At 36.1% G+C, this 24559-nt stretch overlaps 1 protein-coding gene across 1 annotated transcript in view; it reads left to right on the forward strand.

The window, feature by feature from the left end:
• Positions 1-1101: 1101 nt before the first annotated feature.
• DSG1 (desmoglein 1) overlaps positions 1102-24559 on the forward strand; it is a 34919-nt gene continuing 11461 nt past the window's right edge. Inside the window, exons 1-10 of the mRNA XM_042910508.1 lie at positions 1102-1149; positions 10630-10665; positions 10921-11052; positions 12479-12634; positions 14721-14865; positions 16723-16889; positions 19065-19199; positions 19505-19690; positions 22237-22496; positions 23785-23924. Of these exons, the coding sequence (XP_042766442.1) occupies positions 1102-1149; positions 10630-10665; positions 10921-11052; positions 12479-12634; positions 14721-14865; positions 16723-16889; positions 19065-19199; positions 19505-19690; positions 22237-22496; positions 23785-23924 (1405 nt within the window). The remainder of the gene's footprint in view (positions 1150-10629; positions 10666-10920; positions 11053-12478; positions 12635-14720; positions 14866-16722; positions 16890-19064; positions 19200-19504; positions 19691-22236; positions 22497-23784; positions 23925-24559) is intronic.

Below are 24559 nucleotides of genomic sequence, written 5' to 3' on the forward strand. Positions count from 1 at the left end.
TCATAAATTCCAGGGCTGCCTTCAGTCTCCCATTTGCATGTGTGGGCAGCCATTTCTTCAGTGTATTCCCCATGTTCTAATTGGCTCGCTATCCAGATTCTTGGCTCTGTGCTTGGGACTCGTCATTGACTTTTCACCCACCTCACCTGCAGAGCAGCTCTCTCTGGATTTTCATTAGCATTTCAGGCAGTGATCTTCATTTGTAAAACTATTGACAAGATTTTAATTGGTGGTCTTGATTTTTACATTTAATCTGGCTTAGAGATATTTTAAATTTTGTTTTGCTACATTTGATAAGGGCAGAACCTTAAAAAGGGAAAAGTACTTGAGGAGAGAAGACACTCGGTTAGAGAGAAAAGAGAGGCTTCCTGGACTCCAGCTGTCTGCTTAAAGGGAACTGTGACATATGCAGAGGACCTTATAACAGTAAGTATCATAGTTTTGCTTGTTTGGATTAACACTTTTTAAAAAAATCCTCACTCTTAACATCAGCAAATTTTCTGTTTCTTTTACAATAACTTAAAAAAATGACTGAATATTTTCTAACATCCACTGAAATGGAAAGTTTATGATTTTTGACTCTGACCTGAAGGTTCTTACTATTATTAGTCTGAACCAGATAATCCTTTTTGAATAATATCAGCATCCAGACTACACTTGCCTGTTTAAGAGAGAAGCTTAAGCAGCTTATAAATAAAGCACAGGGAAAGCCCCTATCAAGTGTATAACTCTCCATACGTCTGATCATTTTAGATGCTTGACACTGAAAGCCTTCATTAAAGAAGTGAATCTTCCAGCCCCACAGAGAGCTGCCTTTCAACTGGAAGAAGGGTGTGTCCCTAAGCTTTTACCTGGGAGCAATGATGATCTTGTCAAGCATTTCAGTGAGACCAGCCCAAGTTTTTAGGGTGGGGATCTAGACTGGTTATACGTACCTTCAGTTCTTCTCCCAGAGAAGGCAGAAACACCTCAAAGCCTGCATGTAAGAACATCTACTGAGAAATTATTTTAATCAGACACCAGCTGAGTGGGGGAAAGAAAAAGAACAGAGAAGAACAAACAAAACTCCCTTGGTCTTGGATGTAAGAGAACCCAGCTGCAATGGACTGGCACTTTGTTAGAACAGCTGCAGTGCTGTTCATTTTTCTGGTAAGTGGATTCTGTTAAAAAAAACCCTCATAATCATGCTCATTGTGAACAAGTGAGAACTTTTTTAGAAAGTGTTATTTAGTGTTATTTCTAACCTAAACCCATTAAAAGTTTATGTTAATGACAAGGTGATTTTATGAACTAGATTTTTAAATAGTGTTTCTCTCCTTAATTGAAGACTCGAGCATATTAATGCATCAGTGTCAACTCACCCTATCACATCTCTGATACTGAAGTCAGTGCTAAGTCATGCCGGGAAAATACTGACTTTGGGGAGGTCTTATCGCTGCTCGATAGCATTTGGTTGTTCAAATTCCTTTTTGCAGGGGGGCTCTTAAACTAATATCACAGGTGTGTCCTGATTTTTACCCTAAACATTTTTCCATTCTTTGGGTAACTCTGCTGGCAAATTCGCTATAAAAATGGGATACATATAAATTAAAAAGCATAGCAATTTGCGACTGGCCTCACAATCCAAACTGTCTCATTGGTTCCAGATATGTTTGGGATTCATAACACTAATATCAAAAGCCCCACACTGCTAAGCTATGATTTATTTAAAACATTTTTTAATGTCAAAAACCATGACAATCTGGGAGATTTGTAAATGATATAATAAGTGAAGGAATAGCTATAATTAAGGAGTGAGTATAATTATTATGATACTGGTTCTTACTACTGGAAAATCAGCAATGACTGATATGAAAGTTGTGTTTGATGGTCAGACAAATGTAATGAGATGTTTTATCACCGTCTCCTTCACACGTCATTAATTTTCTCTTTTTAGAGATAATAAAGATAACACTGAGTTGCTGCATCAAATTTCACTTCTGTTGGGAATTTTAAAATCAGAGTCTTTCTCACAGGAAGGTTAATGTTATCCAAAGAGGCAAGTGCCAGGCAAATCACCCTCCAATTTGGCAGCATATAGTCCTGTGGGTCATATTTGTTTCTACTTGCTTAAGTTTTGAACTGGATTGTTGGGTTTCTACAATAACAGGTCAGACCTTTGATTCAAACATGCTGGTTGGTCTGAATTCAGTTTATTAAGTAAAAGTGGTCATAGCAGTGGATTTGTTACGAATAAGCATCAATAAGCTGGTAGCTTTAGTTCCAAGCTGCCTTTAGAAGACTAGCCCTATTCCATGGAATTTTTAATGGATTTTTAGGATCAGTTAATATAATTTGGGATGAGTAAGGATTAATGAGCACTTGTATACGAGCATCTGTGTATTGCCGAGTAATCAAATGTTTTTATTTTTTGTTTATTTTTAAATTTTTGCTGGAGACTATTCATTTTTGAGAGACAGCGTGAGTGGGGGAGGGGCAGAGAGAGAGAGGGAGGCACAGAATCCGAAACAGGCTCCAGGCTCTGAGCTATCAGCACAGAGCCCAATGTGGGGCTCAAACTCATGAACTCCGAGATCATGACCTGAGCCGAACTAAAATGCTTAACTGACTGATCCACTCAGGCGCCCCTCAAATATTTTTATTTTTAATTTCATTTAAATCTGATCCATTAAGGCCTATTACAGTTTAATTTGATTAGTTTATTCAGATGCTTATGTGCTTTCATTTAATGCATAATATACCTTATTTCTTTATTTTTATGATTATTTCTAATTAATTACATCCTATGAAACTCCTTTAAACAGTCATTGTCTAATTAGTCATTCTTCAGTAAAATGTATCATTTTATCAAAATCATGTATCCTCATTGACCTTTCTTCTTTGTAGAGACGTTTCTGGACATTTGTGCTTTATTTTCTGAATTTGGAAAGTTTTGGTTTTTTCTTTGTGGATTGTTTGTTTGTTGCTATATTTTACCTTGGAATCAGTCACAAATTTCTCATTTGTCTTATGAGATGTATTTCTCAAAGAACTTACTGCATAATGAATTAAAACATTTCTTTTTCCTGTTATTGTAACTTTTCTGGTAAAACATTTTGCTTTCTAGGGTTTGAAAAATCATAATTTATTCTTACGGCAGATTTTATCAGATGATCTGGATAAATATCCTTTGTAGTTATATAATCTATTTCTGTTACAAAATACTTTTGTTTTCCCCTGAAAATTAACTACCTTGATAGCAAATTCTTCTACTTAGCTTATGGCTAGCCTCACTATGAATGTATGCTTTCACCAGAAAAAAAAAAGAAAAAAAAAAAAAAGGAAAAAAATCTATGTGAAGTCTTTATTCTTCTCCATTCAAAGTCTAGAATAAGTAAAAATCTACAGTAGAGAGCATACTTAGGCAATTTTAAAAAGCTTTAAGACATTTTTTAATGTTTATTTATTTTTGAGAGAGACAGACTATGAGTGGGGGAGGGGCAGAGAGAGAGGGAGACAGAATCCAAAGCAGGCTCCAGGCTCTGAGCTGTCAGTACAAAGCGCAATGCAGGACTCGAACTCACAAACAGAGATCAGGACCCAAGCCAAAGTTGGACGCTTAACCGACTGAGCCACCCAGGTGCCCCAAAACCTTTAAGACATTTAAACAGGCAATATATTTAATGCAAATCCATTTGTGAGCTGAGCAACCATCTGTTTATGTGTATTTTGCGTAGTCTGTTTAATATACCTTTTAGACCTTGTTCAGATTAGTGGGTTACATCAGGGAGAAGAAAGCTGAAGAATCTGCTCTTACAACAAGCAAGACTGCCACACCACTATTCCATTATTTAGACAAGCCGCCTAGACAGGCAATGGCTTATACCTGTTAACATTCTGCAAGCCAAAGAAATGCTATTGACCCCTCATTTATTGTTCTTTCTTTTCTGTTTCCATGAAGTTAGTGCATTGGGGGGGGGGGAGGAGGAGGTATATGGAATATATTCTAGGCTAGAGAACAATGTTGCCTATGTACCAAATACAAGAGATCTCTGTGAATGGTTGTGACAATAAGAAAATGTATGGCAGGGCCACTGTAGGAAAGTAAAATAGAACCAGTAGACTTTCTATAGTTCTAATGATTTCTGAAAATTACTTGCAACTTTGCCAGATTCAATTAGTCAACACAAATCAATACAAATCTCAAGGCGTCAAATTCTATAGAGGCAAAACTTCTGCAACTCACACTCAAAGAACAAATAAGCCTATCTTTATCAATTACCAAGAATAACCCAATTTGCACAGCTTATAATACCAGCCTGGCTGCTGCTCTTTCCATGGTTACTATTTCCTTTCAAAAGAAAACCTCTGACCACCTGATAACCCTGCTCCACAATTTGAACTTAGCTGAAATCATTTGGAATATAAGCAGGAGTTTTTCAGAGTATTTCTCAGCACAGGCTAAAATACACAGAAAACAATACATATTTTATTACATAGTTCATCAACTTATTTGAACTGGACATCTTCAATTCCCGTAATTGTGTTCACTGATGCATAAAGCAAGAGAAGGATTAACAAACTAGTACAGACCAAACAGAAGACAAGCAAAAGAGAGGATTCTTCATGCTTTCTTGTGCATATAGTGATTTACAGTGATATATATTATGGATAATTGTACATCAGTAAAATATTTTATAGAAAATGGAAATATTTCTGTTCACCTGCTCAGTAAGATTTACAAATTCTATTTAAGGAAAATAATTTCCATTTACACAGTGTTCTTGACTGTGGATTTAGGATCAGAGTCTTCTTGCACCTTTGTGAAAACAGGGACTGCAAGTTTATCATCATTTAATTAGTTTGAGTTGCCAAAGAGGATAAACATTTTGCCATGCCTGATTTAGGTAACAGAAGAACCTGAAGCACCGAGAATGCTGTCTCAATAAATTTGAAGGTTTGGCCCGCAAGGGACAAGATTCACCTATTTAATAAGTCTTATGAATATAGAAAAAAACACTCTTGTGTATACCCAGAGTACTTAGTTTCTGATAACTCTGTCCACTCTACATTCTTCAAGGACATTGGTGCTGAGTATTCCCATGTCCAAACATGCATTGCCTAACGAAAAGGCAGAAAGTATGCTCATCACTGTAGTTATTTATTATGCTTCCATCAGTGAGGGAACGCCCTTGCAGAGTGCTGGGACAGGCCACTCTTGTCGGTTACGCTTGCTATGCAAATTCCTTTAATGGATTTAGGCAGGTTGAATTAGTTTAAGTGCCATTGGCTGCTGATTTATATTCTCAATTGGTCTACGAGAATAGGGTGGAGCCTTTTATACTTGCCTAATGAAAAACCACATCTCCACAAAATAATGGTTGTCTGTTGCTCATAAAACTACTTGACTGTAAGTTATTTGAGGGCAGATTCTGTGTCTGATTTACTTTTGGATCCTTCATAATGCCCTTGCATCATAATGCAAGATTGCTCAATAGATGTTCAATTACACAAAGCAAGAGCATCCAAAGGCATTTGTGGGATAATTGATATTTTTCTTTCCCTACACATTCCAAAAAAATCAAGAAATTAAACATGGAAACAATCAGGTTGAATTTCCCCCAACACTTAGTTCTATGGTGTTTTATTACATTTACTTTACATTTCACCTAAAGTTTACTATCGTATTTTTAGAGCTTATGCCCTTTAAAAGACTTAATCCAGCCTTGGATCCCCATAATACACATTTGATACAAATCTATCAAATAAATAAATAAACCAATGAACAAATAAGAGAAATCAACCTATGAAGGTGTTGTGAACTCCAAACTGATAGTAATACAAAGACACAAGAGGAGGTTTATCGAAAGAAGCAAATTATTATATTTTAGCTTTGTCTCAGGTTCATCCTTGGGATGTAATATACAGTTATCCGATACATTAGCAGTTCATGCTTAATGACTAACAAGTGGCTATGGAAGACAACCTCCCAATTATTATATATGAGAGGTTTCCTTGTAGAAATCACTTAATACTTTCAAGACCATTTTATTATTTGCAAAGAAATGTAAACCTCACTATCAAAAGAAGAAAACTAAAAATGTATTCATTTCTAAGTGAATTTCCTTCACTAGCCTCCACAGCACATATTTCCAATTTATTTAGGAATCCAAAGTACTCTGACAGAAAACCACCTTATCCTTACTGTATGGACAAGGTCTAGATCAATCAGACGATTTTCTTCAACTTCCTCTCATAGTCTATTGATTTTAATCTCTGATCTTTTCTCTTCCTTCGTCTCTTCCTTCGTCTGCGTTCAGAGCCCTTTTTTTTTGCCTATTCCCTCCTGCTCTCTCCATTACACTTCTACCAACTAATTTCTTTTTGAACCTCTCTCTCAAATCAAAATCTATTTTCTTCACCTTCAAAAATCCATTTCTCCCTCTCCCAGAATATTTCCTTGGACACCACATCTAATTCTATGATACCATTTTTGTTTCCTTTTATAAACAAATCACCCAGGAAAGTGGCCATCTTTACGTTCTCTTCCCCTCCATCTTATTCCCTAATCCTTTCAGTCAGGAGGGACCTGTTCCATCCAGCCGGAAGGATTCTCCTGAAGGTCACAGGCATTCTCAGGATTCACTTTGCTCAAGTCTTTTATGCCACCTGACACTTGTTCACATCCGATCTCTCCTTCATTTCTCTCTTCCTTTGACATCTGTGACACTGCATTATATTTTCTTCCCATTTCTTTGGCTATTTCTCTTCTCTTTTTCTTTGTCACTTGTTTCTGTCACTGTTCCCTATTCCATCAATGTAGGAATTCCCCTAGTTTCACGCTCAGCCACAGGCTGTTTCTTTGTTGTATTTCCTCTTTTGGGTCTTCAAATTCTCCCATGATTTAAACTGCCCTACCCAAGCAGATGTCCCTCAAATCTGTGTATGTGGCCTGAACTACTGTTCATGGTGCTGATACATATATCAAATTGCTAAGCACCTTCACCCGACCATTTCTCTAGCATCTCAAAATCAATGTATTCTAACCTGATCAATTCTGCAACTGCCTTGCCCCTCATCTCTTGGTTTAAAATGGCCATCATTTGGGTGGAGGGGCGGCGCCTGGTGGCTCTGTCAGTTGAGTGTCCGACTTCAGCTCAGGCCATGGTCTTGCAGTTCGTGAGTTCGAGCCCCGTGTCAGGCTCTGTGCTAACAAACAGCTCAGAGCCTGGAGCCTGCTTCAGATTCTGTATCTCTCTCTCTCTCTCCCCCTCCCCTGCTCATGCTCTGCCTCTCTCTGTCTCTTAAAATAAATAAATGTTAAAAAAAAATTTTTTTTTTAATGGCCATCATTTCAGCTTCTTCCTTCTCTTGACTCTCAGACCTTGTCAAATTCAACCATGTGGAATCTCTCTCTTGATCTTTCTGGTCCGTTACCACTGCCACTGCTCCTATTCGGCTTCGGCTCTTCCTCATCTCTGGCCTGATTTGATGTGGAACACTCCACTGCTTGTGGCCTATAATCCTGTCTCTTGCCACCACCTGTGGTCAGAGTAATCTTTTAAACCCACAATTTTATCATGCCTTTTCCGTGATCAAAAAACTTTGATATTTTCCAACTGCACACAGAGATTTAGTGTTAGAACTGGAAAGGTAACCATATATAATTTAGTCTACCCCTGTCATTTTGAAAATGAGAAAACTAAGGCTTAGAGAATTTGGGAAGTACATTGAAAGCGTTCTGACTCTACCAAGTGCTCTTTTTATCTCATTATTTTGCCTTTGAACATCCAGTAGTGACTTCGTTTCAGCATTTATTCTAGACACTGAGCAAAAGACAATAAGGCTATGTCAACACAACATATTTTTAAGCAGACTTGGCAGTTTTTAATTACTGATTCAATTGAGAGGCTGACACTATGGTGAAACTTACTTGGTCTTCTGCCTAAATTGCCTCTCATGGGAAAAAGAATGACCCAGCTTCATAAAGCTGGAAGGTTTGTTAGTCATCTGGCATAGTTCTCCAAAACAAACAGTAGGCTCTGACACTGCAGTGTGGTCAGGGAAGTGCAAGACAGATAACAGATGCCTACACACTTCTGTAGCTATGAAGAAACAGCTTCCAAATAGACAAATAAGGCATCTCCACACCCCCATTCCACACCCACAAATGAGAGAGAAAAGAGTGCCCATGAGTTCACAGGTAGCAAAAAGTAACATCATCTTAATTCTGCACCCGCGAGGGACTCTATACTAACTTTTCAGTTACTTGTCCAAACCATTTGGGCCATCTACTTTTTTCTGCCCAGAATCACTATTATTATTGTTATTATTATACATAAATATTCCTAATCATAAGGCTAATATGAGATTAGATTAAAATCAGAATGTTTTGACTTCTCAAAGTTGTAACGTCAATTCGTTGCAGTATGTTGTATTTAGTAATTTAGTTGGAACAGGCTATCTTATATTTTATTGTAAAACCCACACCTCAAGCACAAATTTACGCTGAATTGTTGTGGAGGGTATTTAGCCATAAATTAATGTCCAAAACTCAATTTCCTCACCTGTAAAATAGAGATAATTAAATTATAGCACTGACCACATGTATTTCTGAAGATTGAATGCATGGATTTCTCTAAATATGTTGTCTAGTAATTAGTCACCATTCAGTGAATTGTAACAGTGATAATAATAATCAACATTACAGATACACAATGAATATATCAGTCCTATAAAAAAATTATCTCTTTACACTACTCTTATTAACCAAAAAATACATATTTTCCTGAAGTATCATTTATAATAATTTTTAACAACAGGTACTTAGAAAGCAAAATTTTATTTTTATCTAGTGGTGAGACTGAAACTATAAAAAGTAATTTACTATATTTTAAAATTACTACTATTAGTATATTATAATGCAGCTATAATTTCTTTTATCAATGATACAGATGAAATCTAATCATAATAATAATTTTCATACTTTGCAATTCTGAAAAAATTGAAATAGAAGTTGAAAATTTCTTATTTAGAGAGAAATAAACACAAGGGTTTACACCAACTTTAATGATTCTAAGTGCAAGTTAAAACTTAATAAATGCAACTAGCCTTCAAATACACTAAGTTTTTAGATAGGTATTTTACTATGTCTTAAGTATATTGATATTTTTTTTAACATTTATTTATTTTTGAGACAGGGAGAGACAGCATGAACGGGGGAGGGTCAGAGAGAGAGGGAGACACAGAATCTGAAACAGGCTCCAGGCTCTGAGCTGTCAGCACAGAGCCTGACGCAGGGCTCGAACTCACAGACCGCGAGATCATGACCTGAGCCGAAGTCGGATGCTTAACCGACTGAGCCACCCAGACGCCCCAAGTATATTGATATATTAAACTTAACATATAAGTGTCTGTCTTTTTAGAAATGTTTTAGGGTTTTAGAGAAAAGTAATTTAAATTATCCTGATCTTTCACTTACAAATCATATGTAACGATTGAGGCCAGAGCCAAAACGAGGCAGAGCTCTGCCTAAGTAGTTGTTTGTTGGACAGGGAAATTACTTAAATCTGAAGAAGAGACTAATGGAAACTGCTACCCACTAATTTGTCCCTAAATGCCTGCAATTTCTTCTTGCTATGGGAGGATGCATTTATATCACTTCTTTTTTTTTTTTTTCTTTTTTTTTTTTTTTTTTAGTGTTAGCATGAAACATCAAACAGGAACTCATTTTACAGAGGAAAGAAATTCTTTGCTTTTATCGTAGGCCTATTTATTCTCATATCTCAAAGCAAATATACCATCTTAAGACTTTCAAAAACACTTGAGGGGCACCTGGGTGGCTCAGTCGGTTAAGCTTCCTTGGCTCAGGTCATGATCTCACTGTCTGTGAGTTCGAGCCCCACGTTGGGCTCTGTGCTGACAACTCAGAGCCTGGAGCCCGCTTCAGATTCTCTGTCTCCCTCTCTCTCTGCCCCTCCCCTGCTCATGCGCTCTCTCTCTCTCTCTCTCTCTCTCTCTGTATCTCCCAAAAATAAATAAAGATTTTTTAAAAAATAAAAAATAAATAAAAATAAAAACACTTGAAAATCTCCCATTTAGGATTAGAATGTGAAGGAGCAAATATTCTGAAACTTTTCAGATACTTCCTGTTTCATATCCTTTCTTCACTCCAAAACATTTTTTTTTCTATTCCATCTATGACTAGTCAGATCCTGAAACTATAGTCAAAAGTTTAAGTATCATACCTTACTGTTGAATATCACTGAACAGCATTAGAGTATCTCTAGCTTTTCAGGCACAAGATTTACTAAGAAAGCCTAAATTTCCAACGCTCACTCCTCCTGGGTTCAATGTCCTAGCTCATATGATAATGAGTATCTGCGTAGGTGAAGAATGAAAAAGAGGTTAAAAAATAAAAGAAATTAAAAAGAAGAAAAGCATAACCGAAAAGTAAAAACAAAATGAAAAGGAATCCACAGTATCATCACGAGACCTGAGAGTTAAGAAAGATCCATCTGCTATCCAGAATGATAAAATAATTCTAATGACTCACAAGACTTGTTTGATTTTTTTTAAATGATTGGATAACATGAATTATAAAGCACTTAATTAAAAATTAACTGTTGTGATTATATTGTTTTCTTATAGGTGGTGGTGGAAGTTAACAGTGAATTTCGAATCCAGGTAATATACAGCAAATCTATTTTTTTCCAAATTAAAAATTGAGAAAATGGTTTGGGAGTCACAACATATTTTCCAAAGAAAATTCACCCGTATAAGTAAAATGAATGTTATGCTAAAATTAATAGATTATCAAAAATTTTTCCCAATTAAACATCCTCTCTGACATTACAATACCCTCTCCTCCAAAACCTTCAGTGGAGTGAGAATTCTGAATAAAAGTTAATAGATACTACTACTTTATCCTGCCCATTCAAGGTAAGAGATTACAACACCAAAAATGGCACCATCAAGTGGCATTCAATCAGGAGGCAAAAACGTGAATGGATCAAGTTCGCTGCAGCCTGTCGTGAAGGTGAAGACAATTCAAAGAGGAACCCAATTGCCAAAGTAAGTATCCACTCCAAAGCATAGAATCGAAAGTCAGAATGGATGGGGTGGTTAAAGCTCAAAAGAAAATGCCTTTTAAATATTTTATGAGTATAAATCACCAAGAAGTTATAACACAAAACAGAATTATAGTCACTTAGATTATGAAAACTGAACCACTAAAAGGATAAATTAAGAAATTTAGGCACACGGGTAAACAAACATTGACTAACCTCATTGGTAAAATAAATACAAGTGACCATATGTTACCCAAATTCTAGGTAGAAAAATATAGTGATTTAAATTTTTTTTTAACATTTTTTATTTATTTTGAGAGGCAGAGAGAGACAGAGCACGAGCAGGGGTGGGGCAGAGAGAGAGGGAGACACAGAATCGGAAGCAGACTCCAGGCTCTGAGTTGTAAGCACAGAGTCCCAAATGGGGTTTAAACCCATGAACCATGAGATCATGACCTGAGCCAAAATCAGTCACTTAACTGACTGAGCCACAATGCGCCCCCAAAAATATAGTGATTTAAATAATGAATTTAACACTCAGCATACTCAGAGGGACTATTTCAATGTGTATTCTTTCTGCCTTGATTGATTAGAATTGAATACCTACTTTTGGCTTTTTAAGTAAGAATTCACAATGCACTCTCTTTCATATTCTCTTGTATATCTTCCTTTGTACAAAGACACACACACACTCATAAATACATCCCCACACACAGATTCACAGACAAAAATATATATACATACATAAACACATATACAAATATACACACATTCAGATAGATATACAGACTCCCCAGTTAGAGTTGCATAGAGTCCTATAATATTTTATTTCAAAGAAAGAATCCCAGTTTCTACAAGTCATTTATTTGGGATGATCTCCTTACTTTTCTGATATCACATCCTCCCCATTTTCAGAATTAAGAACTTCTACAAAGCGTCAGATAACTCTTGTTACCTACATAAATCTACTTCAAATTCTCTTCTGAAACTTTACATTTAAAAAACATTTTGAATCAGGAGATCAAAGTTATATGATGACAACATTGCTAAACTCCTTGAGAGGGCAAGGAGTTCCCTACTCTAGAGCCAGTGCTAGCACAGAACCTGAAAATAACACAGACAATTGTAAATGTTGAATGAATGAATGAATGAATGAATGAATGAATGGTGACTGCATAGTCCTGCATTTATTAAGGTGATATTTTATTATTTTCTTATTTGGTAGAAATGGAATTGAATTTCTTTTATTACACTGCCAGTTATTATGGAAAATACTACAGCTATAACTAGAAAAATATCTATTTCCAGCATTTCCCAAAAGAAAACAGGTACTCACATTGAATAGTTCTTGGGAAAGATGGCTGTTGTTTATCAAACATAACACTTTCTATTTGCTCTCTGTAATATTTTCACCTGTGCTCTCTCTGCAGATTCACTCAGATTGTGCTGCAAACCAGCAAGTTACATACCGCATCTCTGGAGTAGGAATTGATCAGCCACCTTATGGAATCTTCATTATTAATCAAAAAACTGGTGAAATTAATATAACATCCATAGTTGATCGAGAGGTCACCCCTTTTTTCATTGTAAGTGGGCTCCATGTAATACATATGTTCAGGCTCAAATTATTTTTGGAATACCTTAAGCTCAGATCATTTGATTTGATTTCAGGAATCCCAATATGAGACATTTTTGATTGTCTCAATTCATGAGCATCTCATGACCCAACAGAACCAAAGTAAGATTAGGAGAAATGCCTTTATAAAATGCCTTACCAAAAATGTTAGCCTCTGGTCTGTCTCCAGTGGCAAGCTAGAATATTTGTTTGGGAGGGCAAGTACCTAACTCTTACTCCTTTTTTTTAAATATTTTTTTAATATTTTTATTTATTCTTGAGAGAGAGCAAGACAGAATGAGAGCAGGGGAGGGACAGAGAGAGAGGGAGACACAGAATCCGAAGCAGGCTCCAGGCTCTGGGCTATCAGCACAGAGCCCGACGCGGAATTGAACTCACAAACCATGAGATCATGACCTGAGCCTGAGTCAGACGCTTAACTGACCGAGCCACCCAGGTGCCCCCTTATTTCTTTTTCTTTAATTCAGTTGAGAATAATTGCTTCTCTTTAACTCCAATCCTGAGAGATTATTTTTGAGTTACTAAGGGAGCCTTTTCTGAATAAACATACTTTATTATAAATTCACATTGCTCAGTCTCACCTGAGCTCAGAACGTGCTTTGGAAATACTCTAATCCATCCTTAACTGAATCACACTTCCATTCTTGAGAGTGGCTGGGACAAAAGTCCAAACCCTCAGCTTCATTTGCACTTTAAGCAGCTGACCTGATGACCAACTTCGCTAAAAAGTGTGAAGCCTTCTGTCAAACATTCCCACAATTAATTCTCTCTCCCCCAGCTCAGAAATGTTCTGCATTAAATCCAAAAATAAAATTAATTTTCTGCTTTTTCCCCAGAGTTTATCCCCAAGATATCCATTGTTCCATAATTATCTGTTTCTTCAAGAACCTTATTCTATCAACTTTGTTTTCATCTCTCTTCTGCTTTCTCCATTGGCTGCTTCCATGTCCATTTATCATCATGATCAACACTTGTTAATACTTAAAATGAAAAGGAAATAAAGAAAACCTTCCTTGATCTTGTAAGCTCACTCGGTTAAAGCCCCTTCAATCCAGGGGTGCCTGGGGTCCAACTTGATTTCTGCTCAGGTCATGATCTCACGGCTTGTGAGATCGAGACCCACAAGGGGCTCTGTGCTGTCAGTTCTGAGACTGCTTGGGATTCTCTCTCTCCCTCTGTCTGCCCCTCCCCCACTCGTGCTCCCTCGCACTCTGTCTCTCTCTCAAAATAAATAAATAAACATGAAAAAATCCCCATCAACCCATGTGCCCAAACACCTTCAAATAGTAATGGATGTTTGTGCTTTCAGTCACACTGCCTGTTTGTACTCCTTAGGCTACTTCAATTCCTTAGCCTTCTATTCCAAATCTATACTCCTGCCTTACCTCTGACAATGTTTACTCACAAAACCTCTGAGTCACCATGCCAACCTATTAGCTTTTCTTGAAGCACAATGCATTTTTATATGATATACCACATGGGTAAAATAGCATCCATTATACTTATGTACACTTCATATATGAATAATAACAATAACAGCAGCTACAATAATAATACAGACACCCACATAGTCACCATTTAAGCTTACCAAATACTCCCTTTCTTTGATGCCTCCTTTACCCCATCCTCCAATAGCCCTGACTCCTAATTTCAAATAATGCATTTTCATTACTCTGCTTCTTTCCTCACATAAAACCCTTTGCTTGGAACATCTTGCCAATTCCCAGTTCCACTTGCTGAAATTCTCCTTCAAGATCTCTCTCAATAATTACATCCCCCTATAATGTTACAGTATGTTAAATCTTCTTCTAAATAACTTATCATGTTACCTTTTCTCAAATGGTATTTTGAGTTTGTGTTTGCCTCCCCTTATTGATTCTAAGTACTGCTTGCATCTACCTTCTGTAGCAAATAATAGGTCTTATTTATTTATTTATTTTTTTGGTTACCCACAACACCTAGCATAGTGTCCAAACAAAATAAAAACTTAATAAGTATCTGTTGCACCAAATAATTATTCTTATCTTCTCCCCTAGATCTATTGCCGGGCTCTGAATTCCATGGGTCAAGATTTAGAGAGGCCTCTCGAGCTCAGAGTCAGGGTTTTGGATATAAACGACAACCCTCCAGTATTTTCTATGTCTACTTTTCTGGGACAAATAGAAGAAAATTCTAATGCAAGTAAGTAATTCATTTTATGAAGTAAACAAGAATATACTGACTTCCAGATCACTCTTTACAGCCAAGCAACGAGAGGCCAACCTATGTGAAGGTACTACGTCATCATGAATGTAAAAGATTAAGTATAGAAAAGCAACCAGAACAGAAAAGCACGAGAAGTCTCCATAATGGCTTCCCTTTAACTATGGAAGTAGCTCCAATCTGGCACACACAAGAAACAACTCCAAAGAAATGAGAAGGGTCTTCTCATGTAACTCACGCGCACCAGCTCAGTTGTAGACCCCTCGGGAGAAATCCCAAAAGTACTTTGTACAGTGGTGGCAAGGGCACTGGGAGAATTTAGCCTCCCAGCCCAGCTGTTCTGAAGGGCAAATCTCATCCATTTCTGTTCATGCTGCCTTTTTTTTTTTTTTGTTAACCTACTTTCAAGTCGTTAGTAGAAATCACTTCCAGGCCATCTATTTTGTGACCACAATCTTCAAGAGTTTTTGTTGACAGTAAATAAACACAAAGCAAAACTTGTTTTCCCTTTTTATATATGATGTCATAAATATAGGTTTTCCTTGCTTTTTACTCAAATTACTTATTTTATGTATTTGGAATGTACTATAACCTTAACCTTGTTTGGCCCCTTCATGCATAGTGAAAGCTGATGGTCCCAAGTGGTTAGTTACGGGGCACCAGAAAACCTATAAACTTGGTAGAGCATTTATTTGTAAGAGTTTTGACTATCTGAAGGTATAATGTCCTCCTCATGGATTACTGTAAATGGCAACATTTTAACTGCCAAATATTGAGTCACTTGGGAAAACTAACTGTCTAGCACACCAGGGAAGATTGTCCTAAATATATTTAAAACAGCAGTGATGATTTCTCATTTAAATTCAAAACTTCAACTCACCATAGTTACTTTTGATCTTTGAGTGGTATAATTTACTATAAATTCCAAAAATCCTTACAGTGTACTTTTATTTATTAAAATACTAAACGTATACTTTGAATAGGTATCCCTTGTAAAATATCACTCTAAAAATGTTTGCTGTAAAAATTCACACAATATAGAAAAGAAAAATGGAATAGAAATCCACTGTTTGTTTTCCTTAGTACCATTCTTGAGAGGCAAGTGCGTGTGTGTGCACACAGTGAGAAGGGAGATATCTCTTGCATTTGTGTTTACAGACAAGGCACTTGTGCTAAAAAAGACTGAATGTAAAGAAGAATTCTAGCTCATGAACACTGGCAGCTTTTCCTTCTCTAGTGTCCTTCATCAAAACTGTTTATAAGATTCACGGAAAAGATAAGGGATAAGACAAAGTATGTAGTTAAGCATCTCTTTAAACCAATTTGTTACCTAACCGCTTCACTAAGGACCATGCAAAACAGAACTCAGCCAATGGGAACTTCCTATAATTCTTTCTCATTAAACTGTTTAATTCTCTCATGAGCTCAATGAACACAGTACTATTATCTTCCCCATTTGTAGGGGTGGACACTGAAGCCAAGATTATATAGCTAGTAAGTTCTATAGTTGGGAAAAAGTTGGTCTGGCCTTGATATCATTTGTTTCACCACAGTAGGCTTTAAAAAAAGGATAATACTAAAACATGAAAAGGAAACACAGAATAAAACATATCTTTGTTTTCTAACTGTCAGAAATGTGTAAGTTCCTGGGAAAATGTGATCTTTTTGTATAGGCAAAAGTTTAGAAAGGAGCTAAGCTGTTGAAGTAGACAGGGAAAATGGTAGAGCATACCTTATACGGACCAACCAACTTTAACACTTGTTAAAAAAGCAATATACTGTATTATAACAAAAATGCAAACTGTCCATTTCCAACCAATTTTTCTTGATTTCTAGATACACTGGTGATGAGACTCAATGCTACTGATGCAGATGAACCAAATAATTTGAACTCAAAAATAGCCTTCAAGATCATAAGACAGGAACCTTCTGATTCACCAATGTTTATTATCAATAGAAACACTGGAGAAATTCGAACAATGAATAATTTTCTAGACAGAGAGGTAATATTCTTTTTCTTTGATTGGTTTGTTAGTTTCCAAGGAAGTGACTCTAAAAGCAAGAGTATCTAAGAAAGAAAAAGAAAGCAATATGTTTAAATTTTCTCGTAATGGTAATGGTATAACAAATATCTTCAAAATGAAAAAATGAGAATTCCGCAAATACATTTTAAACTGTCACTTTTCATTCAATCCTACCTAAGAATTACCTCAATTTAAGACAACTAGATTCTGAAAGCACATGAGAATATCCATAAGGCAGAGGCAAAGTCTCTATTTTTTTCTATTTTTTAATGTTTATTTATTTTTGAGGGACAGAGCATGAGTGGGGGAGGGGCAGAGAGAGAGGGAGACACAGAATCCAAAGCAGGCTCCAGGCTCTGAGCTGTCAGCACGAAGCCTGACACGGGGCTCGAACTCACAAACTGCGAAATCATGACCTGAGCCAAAGTCAGATGCTTAATCGACTGAGTCATCCAGGCACCCCTAAAAGCTCTATTTTTTTAATGTGTTCTATAATGAAATAGATTTAAGAAACAGTTGCTATTACATCCCCCATCTTGGCGAGTCACAGTGCATGAACATGGTAGAAGCTCTAAGAATTCCTACAAGCTAAGAAACTTGTTTATCTTTCTTTTAGCCCAGAATATCCTAAGCTCATCTGACAACAGAACTCTTCTTTTTCCTTCCTATATCTCACCTACTGACAGACCACTGATTACTTTGGGAAATGAATCACAGAATCAGTATGATGGAAAGGAATTGAGTAACATCCAGACCAACCTTCTCATTTACAAATAAGAAAATAATTAGTGATTGTTAGCAAGTTAGAATCAAGTTAGAATCTATTAATGCCATGTGGTCCCATTATTTAATATAAAAGTATCAACATTTTCATCTTTTAAAAAATATTGATAGGATTTACCAGGTCTGTATGTATTTGGGGGATATAAATGAAGAAGTTTTATTTTTGAATGGATAGTTAATTAAATTTTAGTTTAATTATTATAGTTATTTTGAAATGATGATTCCCCTATTAATGACTCCTACATTTAGGATAAATGAGATTATTTTCACACTGTTTAATGATCCCAAAACTATCAGTTCCTAAGTCACCTGTATCTCCTTTTTCACTTGTTTGAAAACAACCATCAGAAGAAATTAACTATTAACATTTTCTCTCTTAAACTTCCTTAAAGAGCCCAATGGAATTCCTTTCTTGTCACAAGACTTTTAGTGGTGAAGAGCCCTAAATATTAAAGGAACTCTGCAGTCACTGGCAGGCCACCAGAGCAGATATTTTTAACGTAGAGACCACGGAGAGCCCTCATGATGTCTCTAACTATGAATCCTATAAAATGATATCCACAATCTTGAATGAGGATGTGTGTATGCATGTGTCTGGAAAAGGCTTCACGATTTTTTCTAGCTTGTAAAAATTTAAGCACCATTGAGTAGAATCAAGAAGACGGATCATCAATAACGCCACTGCTTCCACCTACCACTCCCACCTCCCAGAAATGCAAATCATTTCTTATGTGTTTATTCTTCTTGCACATTCCATGGCTGAGTATTTACGGTTTGGAATTTTCATGCCATTAATTCTTGGTAAACCTTAATCTCTCTCCTCCTGACCATTTTGGTCATTTTATAAACTTTTGGTCACTTTATAAACTTTTTCAACCCTGGACATATAATAAGGAATGAGGCCTTTAAAAGTGTTGTTTCTTTTAAATGACGCTGGATAAGCATTGCTGGAAATAGAAGTACCAACTGCTTGGGGCGCCTGGGTGGCTCAGTCAGTTGAGTGTCTGACTTCGGCTCAGGTCATGATCTCACAGTCCTTGAGTTCGAGCCCCGCGTCGGGCTCTGTGCTGACAGCTCAGAGCCTGGAGCCTGCTTCAGATTCTGTGTCTCCCTCTCTCTCTGCCCCTCCCCTGCTCATGCTCTGTCTCTCTCTGTCTCAAAGATAAGAAAAAAAGAAAGAAAGAAAGAAAGAACCAACTGCTATATTGATTCATTGAGATCTGCGGATTTTCAATATTCTCTGTTACCCTGTCTTAATCATAGATTTACGTTGAACTAACATTCTAAAAGAACTTTGCATGAGGCAGAATCAGGACTGTCTAGATCAACTGTGATATGTTTTGTAATGTGTTTTGATATGTGTGCTTTTAGCAATACAGCCAGTATTCCCTTGCTGTGAGAGGCTCAGACCGAGACGGTGGGGCAGATGGCATGTCAGCAGAGTGTGAATGCAACATTAAAATCCTTGACGTTAATGATAACATCCCGTACTTGGAACAGTCTTCAGTAAGTGTTTGTCCTTGGAATTAATAACTTTAATTCTAAAATTTGTTCAAATGATTCTATTCATAGGGACACGTGATAGTTTTAGTCACATAAAACCCAAATGTAAACAAACACGTACATTGTCTTGTGTTTGTGTACATAATACCTGGGCAAAATATGTGTATTTGGACAACGAAGCATGAGACTATAAACACAGATCTCTTTTCTAAATAATGAATGACCGCAAACATTCTCTGAAAATCTGGTATAGTTCTTCTCTCACTCACACAGTTGGTGTTAAATTTTTTTTTTCCTTCTTCTTTCAGTATTCTGTTAGTATTGAAGAAAATGCTCTGCATTCAAATTTGGCCCAGATTAGAGTAATTGACTTGGACGAAGAGTACTCAGCTAACTGGATAGCAGTCATTTTCTTTATCTCTGGAAATGAAGGAGGTTGGTTTGACATAGAAATGAATGAAAGAACAAATGTGGGAATTTTAAAGGTTGTTAAGGTATGGTATAATTACCCTAAATAATTTAGTTTTTTAGTCTTTTTCAAAATGTTAATCTTAAAATGTTAACATCTCACAAAATTGAGTAAAAGAATAAAATACAGTGTTTTAAAATGATATATGACATAGAGCTTTTTTACCATTTTTCCGCTTACATCACTTTATGAAGCCAGGCATTAAACTTGAACTTGACAGTCTCTTCTATTAATACACTATGCCTTCACAGATCATATAAATTAAGAGAATTCTAAAAATGAATCTTATTGTACACTCACAACAAAGTATGAGTAACCCTTAAGGTTCAGTTTCAGACCTTTGAAGAATATTTTTAAGCAGATTGAACATGGCCTTCTAAAAATGTGTCTGTGTCAATAATGTACATTAATTAATATGCACTAAGAATATTTATCATGTAATTAAAAGTTTAGTTCTCCAGTGTGTTTTTATAAAATTAAAATTAAATTACTGTCATTATAGAATTATCACAGTCCCATCTCCCTGTGGCTGCTGACCAAGGCTTATTATGAACACAAATATGCTAGAGATTTGGTCCAAGCAACAAAGATTTGGTCCAAGTCAACAGAATTCTCCTATGTCCCCCCTACATTGATGACCCACCACATGTGCCAGAGGTAGAATTTCCTCTAAGATGTGAGAAAAAGAGAATGTGACTCCTGGGGAGCTGATAGTGAAGGTTTCAGCCTGTGCTAGAAGATGGATTGTATGCATTCTTTATGGCAAAACATAGTCATTTTTAAAACTATTTCCTTCTTTCAGAATAGTCCTGGGAAACAGACTTCTAAGAATTCTGTCCCCATAAGAATGTGTGATCATTTATCTCATGTCTTCATAAAGTGTCACTATGCCTATAGCTTCTATTTCCTGACGTAGGATGCAGATGTTTTAGTTTATTCCTCACAGCATCCCTGCAAATTAGGTTATATGCCCATATTGCAGATAAATACACTGAGGTTCAGAGACAGTATGTAACCTGTTCGAGTTCTGATAGCTAGTAAGTGGTACGGCTGACATTCAAACATAGGTTTCTCTAGCTATAAGTTCATATTGTCTCCTCTGTTCTATATAGGATTCCATACTGGGGAAAATGAGTCCTAATCTTTTTCATCCCAAATAACCACATTACTTTTAAAAATTAGTCTATTTATCTTCAATATCTCTACCCATAAAATAGGAATAATGTTGATTTTTCTTCCAGGCATGACATCCTATATTAATTCCTTTATTATAATTATGTGTAATATATATGTATACATGATATTATAGACTTTCTTGGAATTACAAATGAAGCCAACATTATAGCAAGGATCAAAAATTGTACTAAATGGAGGGGTGCCTGGGTGGCTCAGTTGGCTAAGCATCCCACTTCAGCCTAAGTCATGATCTCACTGTTCCCTAGTTTGAGCCCCATGTCAGGCTGTGCTGACAGCTCAGAACCTGGAGCCTGTTTCAGATTCTGTGCCTCCCTCTCTCTCTGCCCCTCCCCCACTCATTCTCTCTCTCTCTCTCTCTCTCTCTCTCTCTCTCTCTCTCAAAAATAAATAAACATTAAACAAATTCAAAAAAATGTACTAAGTGGAGAGTTTGATGTATGAATCGATGGTCATCTAAATTACTCTCACATGAAAATTTAGAAAAATACACTTGGAACTTATGGGCATAATGCATAGTTGTTTGTGAATTTCATAAGTGGTGAATTGACACCAACTTTCATAATGAAAATGACTACTTGATTATTTTATAATATGAAATAAATTTTTTCCAGAATATACTGAAGAAAATAAGGATTTTTATTATTTTTATACTCTGATTACTAGACTTATTGAAAGAAGTCACATTTACAGAAGTAAAATTTCTTCTAAATAGTACTTTATGGGTAAAAAGTGAAATGATTGAATGCACTATATATTTGGTCCATACTTTGTAATAAATAAGGCTACTTTAAAAAAAAATGTTTATTTTTGAGAGAGAGAGTATGTATGCATAAGAAGGAGAGGGGCAAAGAAAGGGGGAGAGAGAATCCCAAGCAGACTCTGTGAAGTCACAGCAGAGCCCCATGTGGGGTTCGCAGGGCTCAATTCCACAAACCATGTGATCATGACCTGAGCTGAAATCAAGAGTTGAACACTTAACCAACTCAGCCACCCGAGTGCCCCTAGATCTACTTTTTGAGAAAAATGAAATGAAAGAAGCTAACATAAACTGTCTTTTTGCTACAAAATGCAAAAGACAAAAGACAAAATGCATCTATATATTTTAAGTTTTTAATTTGCTTGATGTATAATTAAAATTCATGTCATATATTACCAACTGTTTTGACAAAGGACCTAGGACAATTGGATTTTTTTCTTGCTATATTTTCATGTGTTTGTATTGAATTAAAGAAAGAATAGAGCATGTATGTATATGTATTTATATTTAATTAAAGAAAGAGATGTAAGAGTTTTCTGGCCTATTACCAAAGGATTTGCCTTTCTTCCAAAATGTTTTTTTCTTATAGTAAAACTATTTCACTCTGTCATTTCTAGCCCCTAGATTATGAAGATATGAAGAATCTGCAACTTAGTATTGGTGTCAGAAATAAAGCTGAATTTCATCATTCAGTTATGTCTCAATACAAACTCACAGCAACCGCCATCTCTGTGACTGTGTTAAATGTAATTGAAGGCGCAGTGTTCCGTCCAGGTTCAAAGACATATGTAGTGACTAGCAACATGGGACAAAATTATAAAGTGGGAGACTTTATAGCTACTGACCTTGACACAGGTGTAGCTTCAACAACTGTTAGGTAAGACTGATATTCTCCAAATAACTTTTACCATATATTGAACTTAAATACAGTGTGTTCTCTTTAGAAATTTTAAGTATCCAAATTAAAATACTTTTCTCTATTTTTGAAGCCGTCATTCAATCATGAAAAGTACTAACTACTGAATTGTTGTTTAATTTAGAGCTTTTAACTTAAGAAAACATAAAAAATTGTGCAAATGTAAGATGTAAAAAAAGTAAAGGTGTAAAATGTGGAAAATATTGGAAGTTTGACATTTCTGTGTTTATGTATTTTATTGACCAATTAGCTGATTACCACATATCATGGTTATTCTCCCAGAAGATCTGATGGACTGATTTTCCCATTGCAGATCTGCCCAGACTGAAATCAATTAGATTTAGTTAGCTCATTTCAGCTACTCTCTTCACTTTATAATCAGCATTGAATAATGATACACTCTCTTTGTACTCCACAGATGTGAGTTCATTGAGGGCGGACCATCCCTCCCCATCCCCTCCCATCTAGTCTTTGAGTTTCACAGTGCCTGAGACAGAGTTATCTAAGCAATGTTTAACAAATATGTAAATGAGAAGGAAATTCAACAGAAGCCCTATAAAGTCATTGTGAATATGAGAAGGGGGAGTAAAAATTGGGAGAGAATGAAACCACAAACTGATGGAGAAGTAACTTAACTTCTTAGGGAAGAGAACAGTTTAGAATTAGAAGCAGCCCAGGGAGTTCCAGGATCTGGGTCTTCCAGGATAGTTCTGATGCTACCAAAACCAAATGAAAATGAGACTTCGAGCATCAAAGATGATTCTGACATCCAAGTGGGCATAAGAGATATTCCATTAGAAATGGCTGCCAGCAATTTATTTTTCTTAAATTTAAACCTTTCCTATTTATTTTTTAAAAAAATTTTTTAGAGAGAGAGAGAGTGGGGGAGAAGAGCAGGGGGGAAGAAAAAGAGAGAGAAAGAGAGAGAGAGAGAGAATCTTAAACAGGCTCCACACTCAGCAAGGAGCCTGACTCGGGGCTTGATCTCACACCACCCTGGGTTCATGACCCGAGCCAAAATCAAGAGTTTGATGCTCAACTAGCTGAGCCACCCAGGCACCCCAAACCTTTTCTATTTCTGAATGTGGTGGCACTTCCCTGATAAAAAATAAAGTCTCTAATAATCAAAAATAATATCCAGGGGTTATAACTACTGACTTGAAATATGTGTTTTATAATCAAAATCTCTGTCTCTCTGTTTCTCTTTTAGATAGCTAACATTAATTTGTACTGTTTTCTTCAAATACAGATATGTAATGGGAAATAATCCTGCTAACCTACTTGATATTGACTCAAGAACAGGCATAATTACTTTGAGAAATGCAGTTACCATGGAACAATATAAAATGCTTGGGGGGAAATACCAAGGAACAATTCTATCTATAGATGGTAAGAAATCAACTTAACTTTTTTTCCCTTCTAGAGGAAATTATATATACACTCAAATATTAAAATCTTAATTGTTATATTTTGAAATAATCCTTTCCCAACAGAAAAATCATACTGGCTATTATAGATTCAAATTTTTAATAATATGAGAAACAGTGTAACTCAGTGGCTAAGCCCATGAGCTCTGGAGTGAGACTGGATTGGTATCTTTCACCATCCCTTAGTAGCAATAAGATTTTAAAGAAGTTACTTAACCCATTTATTCCTCAGTCTTTTCTTCTGTAAAATGGGACTCTAACATTATGGATCTAGAGATATTAAAAGAATTATTAACATGTAAAGCACTTAGAAAAGTGCTGACATTCAATAGATATTAGTTCTTATTCATTTCAAATGAAAATTTTAACTTGCATTCTTAAATTACTTTCAAATAATTAGTCCAAAAGAAAAGTTGACATGACTTTACATAATTTTTTTGGAAAGGTGATATACAACTTCATGTGAACAATTTGGAAGTAGCATGCTTATATTACTTTGCCAAACCAACAGAATTAAAATTAGGTTGGCCACAAGAGGAGAGAAGTCCGAGACTAATTCCACTAAGCAATATTTGCTAATTCAGTTCCTCTTCTTGA

The sequence above is a fragment of the Panthera leo genome, chromosome D3, assembly GCF_018350215.1.
Source record: "Panthera leo isolate Ple1 chromosome D3, P.leo_Ple1_pat1.1, whole genome shotgun sequence".
NCBI classification, from domain to species: domain Eukaryota; kingdom Metazoa; phylum Chordata; class Mammalia; order Carnivora; family Felidae; genus Panthera; species Panthera leo.